General features: G+C 40.7%; 1 protein-coding gene across 1 annotated transcript in view; it reads right to left on the bottom strand.

Moving 5' to 3' along the window:
- Positions 1 to 20,843, bottom strand: part of wh3 (ATP dependent transmembrane transporter protein) — a gene marked incomplete at its 5' end in the record, with an annotated part of 55,889 nt that overhangs the window by 34,620 nt on the left and 426 nt on the right. The window contains 2 exon segments of the mRNA NM_001043569.1: positions 586 to 824; positions 4,720 to 4,951. Coding sequence (NP_001037034.1) covers positions 586 to 824; positions 4,720 to 4,951 — 471 coding nt within the window.

Consider the following 20,843-nt stretch of genomic DNA (forward strand, 5'->3'; position numbering starts at 1 on the left):
ACTATTATTTAGTTTTTTTTTATCTATTATTTATTTGAGTAAATAAACGTTCTATTCAATTGTTCCTCGATTAATGTTGCTCAAGTTTTACGACTAAGGAACATATCCAGCGTCACTGAACAACGAGCTCATCATTCAGTACTTATATTTGAGGCTTGTGTGTAGAGCGTGGACTGTATTTTGGACTGGTCGCTTCAATAAAGCTATATTCAGAGCGAAGGATTTTTATTTTCTTTTAAGGTACAACACGTGCACGTACGACCAGATTTTTTTATTCAAAAACGATCATACAAAACTTCATGCTTAGGATTGCTCTAAAGAGCCTCAAACCCGTGAAGTTGAAGTATGAACCCGCAACAAGCTTTTAATTCCTTCCTTTATTAGTCCGTTATCCAATTGTATTTTTTAAATAGAGAACGCTGATACATAACTTAAAAGTTACGAAATATTTACCACTACTACGAACCAAGAAAAACAAATTTACGGCTAATTCGTTGTCAAAGCCACTAGTTTCCAGTTAGGTAGGTACGTGAAATTTTCCGCGCAGTTAATGTCGTAATATTTAATTAAACAAACCGTAATTACCTGAAATACCAAATGCTCTCGCACGGTCAAAGTGCCTATGAACAGATCCTGTTGCTGGACATAAGCCGACAGCGCTGTCAAAGCGTCAGGAGTGGCCGGTTGCCCATTCAACGCCCTGGTACCAGTGGCGACAACACCACCGGGCGTTCTGAACGTAAGCGTATTGAGGAGTGTGGTCTTTCCGGCTCCCGACGATCCCATGATGGCCAGCAGTTCACCAGGATAGGCCGCTCCGTTTACTGTTATGAGTCGAGATAATTTTAATGAATAAAAAAGTATAAAAGATTGAAATAATATATTTCTAGTTAAAAATATATATTTTATTTTGTTTTCATCATTTGTTACATTGAAATAACAAATGATGAAAACAAAAACTATAATAATATACAAGCAATAAATACACAAAACATAAATATATCTAGCTCAAGTATATTTTTAATGCCAGCTACATGTGAGGAAATTTATAAAACAATTCATTCTCTCAATAATACTAACTCAACAGGTTATGATGAACTGCCCACCTTTATACTAAAACAATGTGCAATAGCCATTACACCTGTACTCTGTCATATTATCAATCTTTCATTAACTGAAGGTACATTTCCTGATAAATTGAAAATCTCAATAGTGAAACCTATATACAAAAAAGGACATAAGGAATGCATCAATAACTACCGACCGATTACTTTAATACCTATACTTGCAAAAATATTCGAAAAAATCATGCATTCTAGACTCACAACTTTTCTTAATAAATCTGAAGTTATAAAATCTGAACAACACGGTTTTCAAAAAGGCAAATCTACTACACTAGCAGCTTTTAAACTCATTAGTAAAATTACTGAAAATGTAGACAGAAAAATACCCACGGTTGGAGTTTTCTTTGACATGACCAAAGCCTTTGACTTTGTTGACCATAACATTCTTCTACGGAAGTGTAATAATTATGGCATTAGAGGGATAGCTGAAAAATGGCTTAGTAGTTATCTAAGCAACAGACAACAATATGTTGAAATTAGGGATATTGATAATAACAATGAAGAAGTGGCTTTTAAATCTTCATTAGCGTATAATAAAGTAGGTGTCCCACAAGGGAGCATTTTAGGACCGCTACTCTTTATCATTTATATAAATGATCTCCCAGAACACATACATTACCCATGCAGCTTATTTGCTGATGATATAGCCGTTGTAATCACCAAAGATGCCACACTAGATTTAAATGATGAGATAAATGCTACTGTTAGTAAGGTCATAGATTGGATGAATAAGAATAACTTAAAAGCTAATTTAGACAAAACGAGATATATACAATTCTATAATAGACACAAATTTATTAATAACTTAAATATAACTTATAATAATAACACACTAAATGAATGTAATAGCATAACATTTTTAGGATTAAATGTGGATAATCAATGTAGCTGGAATCTTCACATAGATATTACTTGTAGTAAAATTAATCGATTCTCATATGCACTTTGGCGACTTACAAAAATATGTAATTTAAAAACTGCATTACAGGCCTATCATGGATATGTCGCCTCAAATATCAGATACTGTATACCCCTCTGGGGAAATTCTAGTCACATAAATAGAGTGTTCATTGCACAAAAGCAATGTGTTCGTGCCATGTGCAATATTCATCCTCTGACTTCTTGTAAACCATTCTTCCAAAAACATAATATTTTAACTGTACCATCCATATATATACAAGAATGTTGTTTGTTTGTTAAAAAGCACCCACAATTATATAAATCGTGTGGCGAGTACTGTCAATTTAATACAAGATACCCTACTAAACTAATGTTACCAAGTATAAATACTCGTTACTACCATACAAACTGTTATCCTATGACTATCAGAATATTTAATAAGATACCAAACAGCATAAGAGATCTTCCACTAACTCAATTTAAAAGAAAATTATATTTATGGCTGATAGATAAGGCTTATTATAGTGTGCAAGAATTTTTAAATGATAAGTGTTGTACATAATAAAATATTAGAATAAGAAGTGATAGAATGTAAAAATAGATAGATTTAGTAAATTTTGTGTTATAATTAATATAAAAATAAATTAAATTTTCGCATGCCTAAACAGGCGAAATATATGAAGCTATGTCCTATATCTTATAAACTATATTTCTGGCGAATAAAGATTTTCTTTCTTTCTTTCTTTCTTAAAAACACAAATTTGTTAATAAAGGCGGAATCACCTCTGACAGGTATATGTAACAAAATTCTATTACATTAACATATTTTTGATTTTCAGGAAAAATTCCACCAAATATATCATAGCGTGATGTAATAATATAATGTAATGGTATGTAATGTAATCTACCCAACTTTATTATATATCTAAAAGTAAACTGTTCTATGGATGGAATGGTTACATCGCGCTATCTTATTTGAATTGACAGTCAGCTTGCAAAGCACGATGCTAAGATGGGTATGGGTACAAGCTACAATTTGTTACACCGGCTATATTAATTAGCTTAGAAATTTCTTGACTTTGCAACAATCTGTCTACGATTCATGAAAATCTTATTAAAATTCTGTAAATCTTAATATAAAATGTGATTTTATTAAAAACTAGTTTGAGTTAAAAGATATATTTCAAAACAACATTTGGTGTATAAATACCGACAGTATCCGTAATTCAGTTGAATGTGAATATGTAAATGATGTAGGTGTGTTTTTATGTTGAAATTATAAATTAAACGAAGTGATATCAGATAACGAGACATTAAAAGCCTTATCTGTGAGATTCTGAATGATCTAAAAGTAATTCAGACAGACGTTATCGTCAAAATTTAATGCTGCGTTATATGCAGATTTATCAGACAATTCTTCTGGTTTATTGATCTATGGTATAGTTGTACACAATTATGTTTGGAGAATTTGGATTTGTGAAGAATAAATGAAGAAAATACTAAAGACATTTCTTTCCCAATTCTCTTGAACTAATCGGCGCAGAATCTTGTCAGCTGTTAGTACGCAAAATATCGTCTTCTCGCATTAAAACTGTATAATCTCAAAACTTACTAATTTTACAGGAGAGTGCTTTAAAGGTTAACATGTGATATTTTTAATGTTAATCTCTTTGCAACATTTATTTTTTATCTTTTACCAGTCACATTATCTGTCTTTTAAAGTAAGATAAAATTATGTATTAATTTTGTTAATAGTAGTCAAAATATAGGTAAACTAAAAAAAAAAAAAAAAAAACTAAACTGGCGCTCTAACTGACAGTATTTATGAGAAAAATACTGGTGATACTAAATGATTCCGCATATTACCTCAATTTCGAATATTTTTGGTAATTGTACACTTTTAATGCGAAAAGACGATATACTGATCAGCTTTTGGCTCATGGAAGTTATTCTAACTTAGACCTTAACGGTATTCAAATTGTCATGTCGACTTAGCTTAAAACTATCGTTAGAGATGCCAATGCGACTAGGAATAATATCTAAATTATTTTTCCAACTATCATATAAGCCGGTCAGATTTGAAGTAGTCTACAATTACAAAATTTACTGACTACATATATGTTTCTTTGATGACCGAGCATTAACAATGTTTAATCTCATAAAAAAAAAGCTTACTAAAGAGTGTAATGAAAGGGAAAATTAAAATATTAATAAACTCTATCGCCTCAGTAATTTACAGTAGTTTTCGAGAAAAGTGTATATTAAGCTAATCAAAAAATTATACGAATATATTGTGAAAATCAAAGTACATACAAACGTAATACGTTCACGTACAGATTGAATGTTCGTTGCTTTGAGATTGTTTATTGCAAGTTGAAGCAGTAGCCGAATTGAATATGCAATTTCGAAAAGGGCACATCTCTGAAAATATAAAATGTTCAGGAAATGAAAAAAACTGATTTTTTTCTAAAGCAGTGTAAAATTTATAATATTAACTTTCGAGATATATTTTAGTGTTAATTAGCAATTGAAAATTACTGGAATTATTATAAAATGGGTGTAGGTAAGCCTCAAAACTACATGTATATGAAAAAACGTATTTGACAAAATATGCGACATGTGCCCTTTTCGAAATTACATATTCAATTATTTATGGCATTGATAACCAGTCTATAAAAATAAATGAGAATCTCACCATTTCTAAGCAACTGCTTTCTTTGCTGGAACATGCGATCCGAAGAATTTTTCCAAAAGCTCCAGAACCTTCTTCCTCTCGATCTGGACTCTGTGGCGAAAGCGTTGACATCGGCCCACGTGTAAGTAACTTTTTCAATACCTCCGATGGCTCCGTAGTTGCGATTTTGAGGTATGGCCACAGTGACTTCACCGACACTTGATCGTGGCGAGTCATTTGGCGTTTGACCATCCTGGTTAAACAACATAGAAAAATGGTATCATTTAAAAAAAAAACTGAAAAAAAGAATTGACATCCGCGGGGTGGTACCACCACCCTACCTATTTCTGCCGTAAAGCAGTAATGCGTTTCGGTTTGAAGGGTGTGGCAGCCGTTGTAACTATACTTGAGACCTTAGAACTTATATCTCGAAGTGGGTGGCGCATTTACGTTGTAGATGTCTATGGGCTCCAGTAACTACTTAACACCAGGTGGGCTGTGAGCTCGTCCAGCCATCTAAGCAATAAATAAATTAAAAAAAAAAACAGTACGAGATATAACCGAATGTGATAAAGTGGCAAAGGCTAAATATCTACACCATAATAGAATTCACTGCTCGGAATTTAAAGCACTTTACTAAATTGTAATTAGCTACATTAATTTAAATGATTGTAAGTATTTAGTATAAGACTCTTCGAATACAGCGACAACTACTTCATTCCATCATAATTCAAAAAGTCAAACAATCTAAAACAAATAATTGAATAACAACAAGCATTCGATACTTATCTACACAATCCTGTTTTAACTAGAGCGTGGTTTATTGGGTATTCAATACCCGGAAAGAATTTGAACATATCAGTTTCAATTCAGGCTTAAATTTCTAATACAACTGAAAGACGGCTTCAGTTTTATGGAGTAAATTATACACTAATTAGATTAGTATAGGTCAAGTTCTTATCTAAGCTGGACTTGTTTTACCCAATGAAACATTCTAAAGTTCGAAATGCCGGGCAATTGCGTTTAACTCCTAAAATGACTTGTTGAATTAATTATCTATAGTATCAAATATTAAAAAGAAAAAGAGAGAGTGTGTGCTTTATTGTAAACTAAATAAATAAATAAATGTGAAACGTTAAATACAAAAAATACAGTTGGCGGTCTTATCGTTAAGAGCTATCCAGTCAACCATCAGGTGGACAAGAATCATTAGGAAACAAATTACACGTGGTGTACCTATCGATCGAAATATACATATTTTTCGACACACAGCATACATATATGTATAGAAACATACACACATACACATATATACATACAACATATATACATATACAAATATCTAACAGTCAAAACAGAAACAGTTTAACTGTGATAATGGCGTTTGCAACAGTGAATATTGGGAGCCCATTAAATATGAAAGTCGTGATAAGAACCTGTTAAATGTAGTATTTAAAGCAGTTTTTATTGCGTAAATATGCAAAAGAGATCTCGATCCAAATACAAAAATTGTCAAAGCTTAACCGATAACGATTTCTTCTTCTGAATTCTTACTGATAAGGAAAAATTCTAAGCCAGTACTATACAGAGTATAAATCAAACATTTTACTTGATATTAAATAGTAGCATTGGGAAATAATGATTAGATCAATAGTGCTGCCGTGAAACTTTAAAATAATTGGTAATTAAGAACAAAGTCCAAAAACCTTGCATATTCAAAGGGATTTTATAGGTAAACCTTTAATGTTATTTTGAGTGATTACCGTAGCCCACAAACATTAAGATGTTACTCGTATAAAAAAAACCCGGAGTATCAGTTGCCTGGGAATAACAGCTACTTTTTACCTAACAGATTTCTCTGTATATTGTCTACATAGAATAGCATCACCCCATCTCTTCCTGTGGGTGTAGTAAAAGATGACTGAGGAACCTTTAACACTATAAAAAAGCGGCTTACAAGCATATTTTGGTTCGTGTTTTTTTTTTTAATGGAACCTGCTTATATGCTACCGTATTTAACCGCCGCTTGGATAAATCGCTTCAATACCATCATTGAGCATAGTTTTGGTATGCACCACTGTGTTTTCGTTCTATAGGCGATTTTTTTAATACATAGTACATAATCTAAAGTTAAAAGTGCCATAACTGACTAGCGAAATGTGTGGTCTCAGGTCTTCGTCAATCGTTGTCTATCTCTATATATAAAAATGAATTGCTGTTCGTTAGTCTCGCTAAAACTCGAGAACGGCTGGACGGATTTGGCTAATTTGGGTCTTGAATTATTTGTGGAAGTCCAGAGAAGGTTTAAAAGGTAGATAAATATGAAAATGCTCGGAATTAAATAAAAATAACAATTTTGTTTTCCCTTTGATGTGTCCCTCGTTGGACGAATTCTTTTTGTTTGTTTTAAGTTTTAATTATACAAATGTTTAGGTCTTTTATTTATCGATGGAGGCAGTACGAAGTCTGCCGGGTCAGCTAGTTAGTAATATAACAAAGCTTGCTTACGAGATGCACGATGGTTCGATTTAAAGAAGAAACGCGTGTTAAAATTGGATGAAAATATATTTTTGTTTTTAGACTGGAACCCACTCGATATACTTATTATGGCCTTGATTAAAACATATAACTATTTCGCATCGGACTAGTGTTCCGTCTGTCATACATATTAGTTTATGAATCACTTAAATTTGACCTTTATAACAAATTCTTTAAATGCTTCAGGTTTTTGCATTGGGTCTCTAGATTTATACGAGATAATAATAAATTAGTTTATCCATTTATTTATTGATTAACATTTCAAGTTCTATACTGATGTTAAAAATCCAGCTAAACGAAAACGAGGAAGCTTGTATTAAATATAAATGTTAAACAAATTTTAAATTGGCTTTGATCTGCCGTCTTCTAATGTTGTTCAACGATCTGCGATATAACTATTTTAGTTGAGTAAGCGAGCTGCATTTTGATCTAATGATATTAAATTCGATCAATTATTGAATTAACATTTTTTTAAGAAGCCCCTTGGAGTAAGCGTGACTGATATGAAATCTGTATAAATAATAATAAAAACGCCAAAAATAAGCAAGGCAGTACCTATCTGTGGAAGCTCATTAGACCCCCTACCACATAAATAACAAAAGTACTTATTTATCGCATGGACGAATGGAAATAGGGTTCATATAATATTGCTAGTATTGCGTCATATAATTTCAATAAATGTCCCTTGAATTTTTTTTTTTTTTTTTATATTTGAGAGATGATTGGTGGCCCGGAAGCCTTTACAGTTTCATCAGGCTCAGCCAGGTGGGGTTTCCTAACAGCTCCCCGAACGTCTCCAAAGGAGTTCAACTCAAGAGTAGCTGCTTCGCGAATGAATCTACTACCGGATCGGAATCGCGAATTTTAAAGTAATGCATCAATTTCTTGATAACCGCATTTCGTGTAAAGAATATGAAGACAGCAAAAGTAAGGACTCGAAAAGAACTCGACTCAAGAACCAAGCTTCGAGAATAGTACCCTACTTCGTAGCACGTGCTCAAAAACAACTTCCAGGATAGAGGTTTGCTAAAATAAAATAGCACCCGTAAAATTAATTAATTTTCTTCGTTTTTGTTGGTAGGATGTATAGTGAACGCTCAGGGGCTGGGATACCGTCCATGTCCGCGTAATGGCATAGAAACTACATTGAATACTATATACGCAAATATATGTAAGTATAAACAAAGAGGTGATAGTATTTTCTGCGGTTTCCCCGAGACTTAGACATTAAAACTAAATCTATTTCTACGGTTTGATTTCTCATTTGTATTATCATTATATACTATTTTCGTGGTCACGGATCAAATCTGTAAAGTGTTCGGAACATTGAATATTATTATATTGGATATGACATTATATTTAATGACAAAAACACGGAATGAAAGCGTCAAAGTAATTTTAATGAAAAAGAGATGATGTTGAAAACAACAAGTCGCGTATCTCTTATGTGCAGCTAACTTGTTTTAAGACGATGGAAATAATCATGAAAATTAAAACGGTTAAAGGCGATATTTGACGTCGTAGCAACGATAACGGTTTTCGCGAACGTAAAAACGGGTCGATCGTTCAAAGAAAAGATATTCAGTTATTTATTCATTCGCAAAACAACACCATCAAAATAAACGGACCAACATTAGCAGTCAGCTTGTCTATTTTGAACAGGTGTATACAACATAATTAATTAAAATAACAATTAATACTCCTGTAAAAGCAGGAACATAAGTCAGACTTTAATAAAATACATTAAAATGTGTATTAACAGAGTTAGGCTACAGTAAGTTCTTAAAAATCTTGTTCTTAAACACCTGCAGTGACTCAAACAAATAATGAGATCTAGATTTACTTAAGCGTCTTAATCAGGGAACAAACCACTTTAAGTAAGTAAAAAAAAAGAGTGGCAATACTTAAATATAATATCTATATATATAAAAGAAAGTCGTGTTAGTTACACTATTTATAACTCAAGAACGGCAAAACTGATTTGACTGAAAATTGGTGGGGAGGTAGCTTAGAACCAGGAGAAGGAAATTTTTTTTTTTTTTTTTTTTTCCACAGGAGAAAATCGCCGGATCCCCACCCGCACAGCAGGTGGGGTATGTGGGAGTCGAACCTCACTAAAAACTCCTGCCGCTCACAGCCGGCGCCCTACCCCGGACCGGGTGGGAACCCAGTCGGAGCTATTGAGACGGCGGGACAGGGTTTACGCAGTGCACATTACATCCATCCCGCCGTCCCCCAGACGCCGGACCGGCGGCCGCCAGCAACACGACCGCCGGTTCCCTCGGTCGACGGGCCAAGAGCCCGATTGATAGCGCCGCGCTACACCTTCCCCCGGAGCGGTCGGGGGAACGCGACCTACCACGCCGCCCCACGCCTAGGTTGCTCCCCGCACAAAGCGGGTGGAGCCCGAAGCCCTTAGGGGGCCGGGTCACGGACGGGACCCCGGTCCCGGCCCCCTGCTCGGCGGCGGCGGGTTTCTGCGTAGTGAGGAGAGCTTTGCCTCACTCGCCCCGCCGCCTCCTTCTGCGAGATGGTGCACTCGCAGAAGTCGAGCATAGCCTTCCAAGACTCGTCGCCGCCAAGCATCGACGCCACGACGCCAGGCAGCGACAAGTCTGGTCCTATCTTTGCGACAAGGACACGGCGCTGCACCTCCCATGCGGGGCAGACAGCGAGCGTATGCTCCGCCGTGTCCAGGTCGTGTCCACAATGGTGGCACCTCGTCGTCGGCTCAGCTCCTATCCGGTGCAGGTACTTTCCGAAGCATCCGTGCCCAGTCAGCACCTGCACCAGACGGAAGGTGAGGCGTCCTCGGCCACGATTCACCCAGTCATAAAAGACTGGGTAAACCGCCTCGACGGTCCGTAGACCCCACGTGGGGTTGGCCAACCGCCTCGACCACGATTCGAGCACGGACCGCCGAGAATGGGCCTTCCGCGCCCGCAGCTCACTTTTGGAGGGACGCGCCACGCCCAGAGCACGAAGCTCACTGCGCCACCGATAGTCGGCAGCGAGCGACTCCGCCTCCAGCTCCCATGGCGGCGTCCCCGCCAACACACACGCCGCCTCGAATGAGACGGTGCGATATCCACGGATGACCCTGATAGCAACGGTGCGCTGCGGCCGGCGCAGGAACCGAGCCATAGTAGCCCGATTGCGCGGCTCAGCCCATACAGGCGCACCGTACAGGGCCATCGATCGCACCACCCCAGCGTAGAGGCGGCGTACAACCTGATCCGGCCCCCCGATATTTGGGAGCAGTCGGTTCAAAGAACCGGCCGTCCTCATTAACCGGGGGACCAGCTCCGCAAAGTGAGCACGAAAAGCCCACCGGCCGTCCAACACGAGGCCGAGGTACCTTAACTGCACCCCGACCCCTATCCGGACGCCCCCAACCACGATGTGGGCGTCGACAGGTGGCGCTCTCCGCGGCCCGTGAAACCACAAGGCCTCGGATTTACTGAGCGCCACGTCGAGGCCCAGTCTCTTTATCCTCCCGACGACGAGGGCCACTCCCGCTGTGGCGAGACGGGCAGACTCTCTATAATCATCCCCCCGGGCCACGACCAAAGTGTCGTCCGCGTAACAAATAACACGGAGGCCCGGGAGGAGGGCACCCCTCAGCACCCAGTCGTACCCGATGTTCCACAAGAGGGGTCCGAGAACCGACCCCTGTGGAACACCACGCACGACCGGAAAACGGTGAAGGGTCCCACCGTACCCGGTACATTCGACCGACCTGGCCTCCAAATAGGAGCCAACCAGCCGGCGGAGGTAGAGGGGCACTCCATGCCTCTCCAGTGCCCCCCCTATCACAGACCAGGGCAGGGTGTTAAATGCGTTGGCGATGTCAAGAGACACCGCCAGCGCCACCCCACCCCGTGAGACAGCCTCGTCCGAGAGGACCCGCACGCGAAGTATCGCATCCACGGTCGAACGGCCCTCCCGGAAGCCGAACTGCTCCGCCGACAGGTCAGGTCCAACCCCGACCAGGTGCTGAACGATGCGGGCAGCCAGAATACGCTCCAGCAATTTTCCCGCCTCGTCCAGCAGTACGATAGGACGATACCCGGCGGCTGTATCCACCGGGCGCCCCTCCTTTCTTAACAACACAAGTCTGCCCGTCCGCCAGAGCAACGGAAACCGTCCCGACTCCAGGCAACCATTAAATAGCTCCAGGAGCCGGTCCCCCAGGGCATCGAGGGCCAAGGCCAGCACCCGGCCATGGACTCCGTCCGGGCCGGGGCCCGTGTCCTTTGCAGTCATCCTGACAACGGCCACACGGAGCTCTGCCCCAGTGATACGGGGCACCTCAGCAGGGGCTTCGCCGTCGATGGCGTCCGACGGCTCACCCATAGCAGGGGGAACAAAACCCTCCCGCTCCTGCGGGAACAACGCCGAAACGATGTCCCGCAGCTGTTGAGGCTGAAGTCGCTCAGTCAAAGGGGGGGCCCACGGGCGCAGTTTGCCGCGCACCAGCCTATACGGGCTCCCCCATGGATCCGCTTCGAGCGCCTCCAAGAGTCTCTCCATGTTCTGCTCCTTGGCCCGCCTGATGGCCAGCCGCAGGGCGTCCTTCGCAGCACGATATTCGCCGTGCAGCCGGGTCTCCTCCTCCGCGAACGCGACGGGGCCGTCGCGCCGCAAGTGGCGGCGACGGCGGTGTCTAGCGCACCGGCGGCTCGCCCGAATGGAGACTGCACGCAGTCTCGCAATTTCGGGCGACCACCAGGGCGACTGCCGCCGTCCACAATGCCGAGGGCCGACCCGGGGCATCGAGGCATCGCATATGCGGTGCATCGCGCCGCGGAACCATTCGGCCTCAGCCTCCACGTCGAAAGGATGTGGACGCATGGGCGTCCACGCCGCCACTATAGAAGCCTCCACCAGGAGCTCCTTCTTCAGGAGCTTCAATGCCCACCTAGGGAATGATCGGGACGCACTCCGCGGGGGGTTAACCCCGCGAGCGCCTGCGGCCGGCGTCGGTGCGGGAGCGGAAAGATCGAACCGGATATACCGGTGATCCGACAACGATTCCGCCCCCACCACCACGCCCCAGCCCAGGATGCGCTGTGCGATGGACGAGCTCGCGAACGTCAAGTCCACGATAGACTCTCCCATCCACCGCACGCATGTCGCGACCGAGCCCCTGTTAACGATACAGAGATCGGCCGCGACCGCCCACTCCTCCAACAGCCTACCACGAGCGTCCGTGGATGGGGAACCCCAAGCGACAGACTTCGCATTGAAGTCCCCCGCCAGTATCACCGAACGGGGAGAGAGGTGACGAGCGATCACCTCTAGCCCGTCCAGAAACCGCTCGAACTCGACGGTAGGCCGATTTGGAGAGAAGTACACCCCGATCACGACGGTATTTTCTAGTTGTACCGCGACGATCCCGGGGCCCCTGGTCACCATCGCCAGGGGAGGAATCATCGCGGATCTTCTTATATGTATGGCCGCCAAGCCATCAACGTCCCCAAACCAGCAGTCGTCCGCTGGGGGAACGAAGTACGGCTCGGCGACCACAGCCACGTCAATTGACCACTCCGCCATAGTCTGGAGCAGCATGTCCTGAGCCCCGGCGGAGTGGTTCAAATTTCCTTGGAGGAAGCGATAGGTGTGATCCATTAAGGCTGGACCACATCCATCGCCCCCTCCCCTACTCTATTGTCCCCGCTATCAGGCTCGAACGCCTCAGCGGGGGCCAAAGTGTCAGCCGGTGCTCCCCCGGCCGACCGCTTCTTTTGGCGCCGCTTAGCTTGGCGGCGCCAATTTCGAATTGCATTTTTGCCGGCCGGGGGGCATGCCTTGCCCCCGGTCCGGTGATCAGCCTTGCGTCCGGCCGCCGCGCATAGTGAACAATGCGGCGCAGCCAAGCACACGGCCGCCTTGTGTCCAGGCTGACCACAGCGGAAACACAGTCCACTGCGGTCAACCGCACTCACGCACCTGGCGAGGCAGTGCCCAGTGCTGAAGCACCTTAGGCACCGCCAGGCACGCGGTTCTAGCAGGCGCACGTGGGCTGCTATCCAGCCCACGCGCAACCTGCCCGGATCCCCCGACGGGAGAAGGACATAGGATACTTTTTATTACGTTGCCGTAGGACGTGACATAAAACGTGGTATATCAAAACGCCACTGATATGGAATAACAAAACGCAACTGACAGCTAAACGTAATGTAGTCTATGGTTAATTATAGTAGAATTTTGAAGTTGACCGATTGATGTGTTTGTTTCGAGTTTCTATTAGCTTATTGTGCCGAGATGGGTAATCATTAAGAAAGCCATGCCGCGACCAATACGATCAAATCTTTCCCGACGAAGCCGTAATGCAACTTGGATTCGAAACATTGCGAGTGAAAGGAATGAAGAAGAACAAGAAAATATAATAATAATAAAAACAGCTAAAATATATAGCCAATAAAGTATGATTAAAATACTTGCTTTTTTAATTTACATTAATTATCTAAATAAAAGTTTTACCTTGATAAAATCAAAAGTTTGCTCATTTATTACCTCTAAGGCGGAACAAAGTTCGCCGGGTCACCTAGTAATTTAATAAATAAAACATGAACATTACCCACCCATTTAGGTCGATAATTTCATCCAATAAGTAAAATCAGAATGCAGGATGAACCAAACCACTCATTACAATTCATGAAATAGACGGATTAATGGTCGGGCGTCCTCGGGGTGGCGCCGCGTGTTTGGTTGTAGTGTTGACCGCGGGAACCCGCCTACTCTGACCGGGTTCTGACCCCGGACGGAGATCGGACGTCGGGTGTAAGAGTGCAGGAGAGTCGTTTAGTGGGTGGGCACTAAAATTCCTTGGGCCCGCGGTCTGCTCTCAACACCTGCAGACCGTTGAGTCTCACATACCCCGCGCGCCCCCGAGGCGCGGGGACCTCGTAGGAGTTTCGGCCCCCGGCCCGAAAAAAAAAAAAAATGGCGGATTAATCTCTCACGGATGGTTGAATTTAAGCGATCAAATACACTTGTCGATCTTCGTAAGTAAAATAAATAATCCTCTGTGATTATTAATTACTGTGGGGGCAATAAACTTTATAGCGGTCCCGGAGAGTTAAATTTATTTAATACGTTGTGATGAGTTAAAAATATTCTTTGGAACATCGCAAAATTTAATATGTTGTTCAAAAGCCGTAGTACATATAACGCGTAACATTCATAAGAAAATGTGTGTAAATGTGAATAATTCAGAATTATATGATAAATCCAAATCTAACACAAAAGTCTATGACCGCTATAGATTAAATGAAAAATAGCTGAAGACTTTGACGCATTTTTTGTAGCTCTGTGGTTATTAATGGGTGATTGATGTCTGTTACGTGTAAATGTTAGTCACTTAGCAGTTAGTTATTATTTTAATGAGTACCGTTTATGGATAGACGATCTACGTGGAGTTAAGTGGAATCCATAGTTATTTTTTGCATAGAAATAGTGGCTTTCCTCCTCTTTTATGTAGAATGCTTCGTGACTACGAACTTTAATTTATTTTGCAACGGTATTCCTTCATCGTGTGAGTCGTTCGTCAGTATAAGTTAGAGTAGATATGATATGTGGACCGTTGTAGGAGCTTCCGTGTTCGCTTCGAGAATATCACCCTTGTTCATCCGACTTTTTCAAAGCTTCTCCTTACCCCTATCCTACTATATGGGGTCAGTGCAACATGTTCTTCTTCCATTAAGCTCTAAAACACGTCATTTTGGCACTCTTCTTCATTAAAGTGCCCATTTTTAGGACACCCCTTCCCAACTCTTCTTTTGGGTTAGACTAGTTCCAAAATATCTGCTTAGGAAACCTTCTTAGCAGACTTTTCCAGAACATCGGTGGGCTACGCTCAGTAGCGCATACGTTCTGGGACTCCACCCTAGAACTTGGAAATCGAGTCGCTGGTCACTGACTATGAGTGGTGATACAATCTACGCGACCGAGTTGAGCCTCGCCCTGACCCTAGAAATCAATTGGCCTTCATACGAGTGCGGAGTCCGCAACCTTGTTGGGACGTGCTGGAGGTCTGGTCTCCCCTTTGGTAGAACCGACCGCTATCCTACGGACCATCGAGACGGTCGTCTGGTCCTTGAGAACTGGTTTTATCATGACCGAATGTGTCTGACCTACCGATGGACGGAGATACTTATCCATCGCCGGGACGGTGGTGACAATATAATTAGTGCCACCAATAAGCAGCATTTTCACAATTTTCGAGAAGCAGGTGGCGGACCGTGAAACAGCTCTTCTTCACCGATCCACCGCCGTCAAATCGTAAGACACTCTTGTCCCCGGCTCAAGAAAATAAAGTTTAGACATGTGTTTGTTTTTAAAGAATGTAACTGTTTTAGTTACTTCCATAGCATAGTTGTATTACTAAATATGAGTATACCGAGCATCTTATTTATTAGCCGGTAGAAGCTACCGACCAATAACTGCTACACATTATATGTACCGGCCCTATAAGCAGGATAACGCCGGTCACTACGAATTGATGTCAGTTAATTGAATGGACTATAAGATGATTGACCCACTGACTATTGTCAACGTTGCATAAGGGTCGGCAACGCAGAAAATAGATATTGGTTAGAATTAGAATAAAAAATGCTAAACGCGAAATCGTCATTAAATTTACATTTGTGGTTTTCTTGATATTTGTAATAGCAGCGGCTTGGTTTTCCCTTGGTACTGTTGTTGTCCATGAGCGATGGTGACGTCACACCATCTGTAGGGGCGTGCATGCATCCCCGAATTGGGAAAATAGGTAAAAACATGTTGTTTATGTTTATTTGATAAACAAATCGTTGTCAGCGGATCAGCGAGAAGTGAAACTAATTTGAAGAAAATTTGATTTAAAAAAATTAAATTAGCAAGATCCTAGATTTATAATTTTTCGTTTACTTTTGAGTTTTCGTGAATATCTCTTAAACTCAACAGTCTGCGCTATCTTCGGCATCACTAATCTAAAAGTTAAACCTTAGTTTAAAAAACTTAGATTACGGTTTCCACAATTTATGGAAAGACGAACATTTTTAATGGCATGGTAAACGTATTGTAGTTTACAATATTTTATTTATTTATTATTATTATAAATTATATATTATTATTATATTAAATAGTAGATCCTAAAAGGCAGTCTAGAAAATACGACCTCAAGTTGCCTTTGATTTGAGAGTTACGTATTATTGCAAGTGATTGACACTAATGCTAGAACAATTTTGTGTCGAATTTCTAACATTTATAATTGTTTGTTGTAGAATTTCTGAGGACGTTCAATTTTCATAATTTGTAATATTAACGAAACTTGTTTACCTAATACAATTATAGTGTACCTAGTTAGGATAGTTGTCTTATTAGTTTATTAATTACATTTAGTGACCATAATTAAGGAAATGGTACTAGGTACGATAATGTGACGAAATCACAAAACTGACGTAAGTAATAGGGGAAATTCGAACATTATGATAAAATACTTTTACTAAAAATTAAAGTTTCTTTTGTTGTTTTGAAAAATAGTTTACAGATACCAGTTCGATGGGGCAACAGGTCGGGTTATGTCGGATACCGGCGGCTTCGAGAAGGCAGACAAACTATCCTGCTCTCCGGAGGTTACGCCATGAAAAACCCGCGCTGTAAGAGTTGCACAAGCCCCACACACTGTACCTACTAAGCTCAAACGAGCTTCACCATGCTATTTACACAGAATTAGCGCCGAAAGTCCGCCTTTGCCAGTACTCGTCCCGGTGGTAGGACGGGATCCCGTCACGTTGGCGCCGCGGAAGACATCGTGGGCAGTGCATGGAAGCGAACTTGCGCTGGCTCACCACCAGACTGACTGTAGAGCACCGGACACCCCCGCACCTGGCACTCGATGGCCCCTACGGGAGTTGAGCGAGGGGCTCACGCCCGCGCCACTCACCCCGCCATCTGCGCTGAGGTGCCGAAGAGGAATCCCACTTCCTTTCGCGCTTCTATGCCTCTCGGTGTACCGGGTCACTCAACATGGCCATGGCCTCTCACGACTGTCTGTCTCCCATGTCGTCATTAAAAAATAGAGTTACTCAAGCTGTCAAGTTTTCACGCACCAGCGGGAAGTTTACCACAAGTAATTTAAATATTGTTATATAGCCTTAGATCGGTCAAGAAGTTAACGGACCACCTGGTGTAAAGTGGTTACTGGAGTTCATTGACATCACAACCTAAACCGCCAACCATCTTGAGGCAAAGTCGAATTTAATTGAGTATAGTATAGCGGTTGTCCTACGCATCAAACCGGACTGTTTCGCGGCTGAATCGACAGGATGGTTGTAACTACCCGTGCGAGCTTAAAATACGCCTTCAATTCTATTCTGCACTCCTTCTTTATATTCTCTATAGGTATGGGAAATTTCATACTCCTCCGTTCGCGCAATTTTCGTAAAAGGGGGTACAAAGTTTTTGCTTCGCGTATTAAATATATAGATTAACGAGTGTAATAGTAATAAGTTATAAATGCTTTCGTATTCTGCAATATGGAATGAAATATAGAATGGGTAAATTTATTAGTCTACAGATTTGTATAATTTAAACACTGATATTTAAAACCTGAATCGTTACTATTTCCAAAATTAACTACAAGATACTTGATTACGGTCATTATGCCACATAATTTTTATTGATTTTAATGAGCAGATACACATGCGAACTGTGTTATTATTACAAGTCTCATTTGTATGGCTACAACGATTGTTCTAATTCTTCAAATCAAAACAAACCATTGCTTCGTTGCTCAAACACGACTATGGTATCAAGCCCTGGTCATAAAACGATTTTTTAATAGCACGCATTAATATGGAGACTTGAAAGATAAATAGTATATTGATCAGGAAAAGAAAAGGATATAAATACTGGAAATGGATCCAGCATTGGTTGCAGCTGATGAGGATTGTTCACCCAGACTCGTATCTTCTGATTAAACGCTGGACAGACTTTGCTTTACGAAGACCCTCTGATCGCAAAATATTCATGAAGTTGAATATTAAAAATATGTAAAATTTCGCGAAGGTTACGTACTCTCGGACAAGCGTAGTATTCAATGTTGCATAATTAACTTTCGAATTAGGTGCATCGGTTACCAAATAATTATACCTAAAGCTTATACTTTCAAAATCGTTCCACGTGTAAGCTTGATTGTCTAAGAAATCTATTGATTTGCACAGAATATTTAAATTACGAAACCGATCGAGGGAAGCTTGTGCGAGATATGAAAATTTACACGTGCGCGCGGATTACGGAACCGTGCGGGTAGTTATAATAACAGCGATTTTATAAGTTGTATCTGTACTGATATTCATACTATAAATATATTATACTTCATACAATGATTTTTAAAGTGATAGTATCAAGTCAGAAAAGTGACATAGGATATTTTTTATCCCGAAAAAAACATCTCGTTCCCCATGTGAAACTACACGGACAGATTTTCTTGATCGCGCGACGAAGCCGCAGGTAATTTAATATTCTTAATATTTCTTTAAGTTAAAACTAAGAAAAAAGACAATTTAAATTTATAGTATTCTCCGTGATTTCAGAGTCGCAGATATAACTAAAATTACTTTTATGGTTTGATCTCGCGTGTCGTCATTAAGCTATTTCCGACGTTTTGAATACTTTAAATTCGCGACAGTCAAGTTTAACTACGTCGAAACTAAATATCCGAGGTCAAGGCGTCAACTTTGAATTAAATATTGGAACCTAACATCGTAGAGTGTGGCGTGACCGGATCGATTGAACTTTGTTTCATTATATCGTGTTACCAACGAAAAGCACTGCTCAGCCGGTCGCGATCACGTGTTCCGTTAAGCATCCGATATATCGGAAATTGTAAAACTAAAAAAAAACACTATCTAAATTACACTATCAAAGTGTAGATGTTTTATGTTAGCTTGTGTGTATCTGAACTGTTCCAGGAAACGGAAGTGGTGCTGGTGACATTTGAGAAGAGAAAAATGAGAAACACATTTCAAAATTACAGTTTTCAGTGTTTCAACTATACGCAGTGTATCGTGATATGGCGGGGGCGGTGAATCTACGATCACCAGCAAGCACGAGGAGCCGCTACCACCAGTCGGACTCCTGCGCCTCCAGAGAAAAACAGGAGGAAGAGGAACACCGAAATTCTCCTCTATCCAGTCCTGCCATTCCTCCTAGGAATCTAGCCCTTGAGAAAGGCGCGCGAGAATCACCTAATATCTAGACAGAGCTTGAGAACAATCTTGGAAAATCAGTCTCTTTTTGTAATCAGCGAGTATTGTCCAAATTCTACTAAGTCTAATGTAAAGTATTTCATAAATATTACATGAAGTAATTAGAATAGTAGTCGTGCCTTTATGGTATTAGTATGATAATTGCCCCAAATTTTATTGCTTAGGTGGGTGGACGAGCTCACAGCCCACCTGGTGTTAAGTGGTTACTGGAGCCCATAGACATGCACAACGTAAATGCGCCACCCACCTTGAGATATAAGTTCTAAGGTCTCAAGTTTAGTTACAACGGCTGCCCCATCCTTCAAACGTACGTTGTACGTATTTTAATCTAACATAGTCATAAATACCTATTCATGTTTTCTTATTAATAGTAATTTGTACTGTTTGCAAAGATATTACGAAAAATAGTATGTGCAAATTTCCGTGCACAAACACAAACAACACAGTACACGCTTGGTTTTTTTTTTAAGCATAAAATGATAAAATTTTGTACACCGACGTCAGCGATTGGGTATTTTATCTTTTGAATAAAGATGAAATAGTTTTGTTAAGATCAACTCATATTAATTAATTAAAACTGAATGCATAATATCGGTATTTTTATACAAAAATAGTTGAGAATATAAAGATCATGTTAACGTCTCAACCGAATAATAAATTGCGTTTTTAAAATTAGATATATATCATTTATGTTGTAATGTGTATTTGTCTTGCTTATCTTAAAAAAAGCGTATTCTCTAACTCTATTAAATTGTCTCCACTGTTTAATTACCTTCATAGTGGTTAGTAAATGAGGGAGGTCGCGTGTTGAGCTCGTACGCAATTTAAATCTGAGGCAATTCAGATTAGGACCTCATGCCTCATAGCGAAAGCGACATTTACGCTTTAGCATAAATTTTATGTCTTTTAGCTACACTTACCGTTTTAGATCAGGCGAGCCCTAAGGAATTTTAACTATTCCATGAAAAAATAAACGGAAGCAAACTTGAGATCAAAGGAGTCCAACTGAAGCTTTCAATGACCAGTCAGACAAACCGATGCCTTTTTAAATAGCAGATATAATGTTAGAATACATAGAAAACTATTAGATTCTTGTGCATTTTTAAATATGAATTGTGCATTTTACTATAACAGTGGAATATTTGAAAATTAAAACATGAGGTATCATCCGTCGAAGCATTTATAAATGAAGCCAGTAATGTTAAATCCTGATTGAATCACTTTTTAATTCGATTTTCGGGAATAAGATTGAGATACACATTCAAAAATACATCATCTAATCCCAGTGCTTAATGCTAAACTTATTTCGATTTCATTCTAACACTGTTATTTTATGAAAGAAGAATTAAA

The sequence above is a fragment of the Bombyx mori genome, chromosome 10 (genome assembly GCF_030269925.1).
Source record: "Bombyx mori chromosome 10, ASM3026992v2".
In the NCBI taxonomy this organism is placed as follows: Eukaryota; Metazoa; Arthropoda; class Insecta; order Lepidoptera; family Bombycidae; genus Bombyx; species Bombyx mori.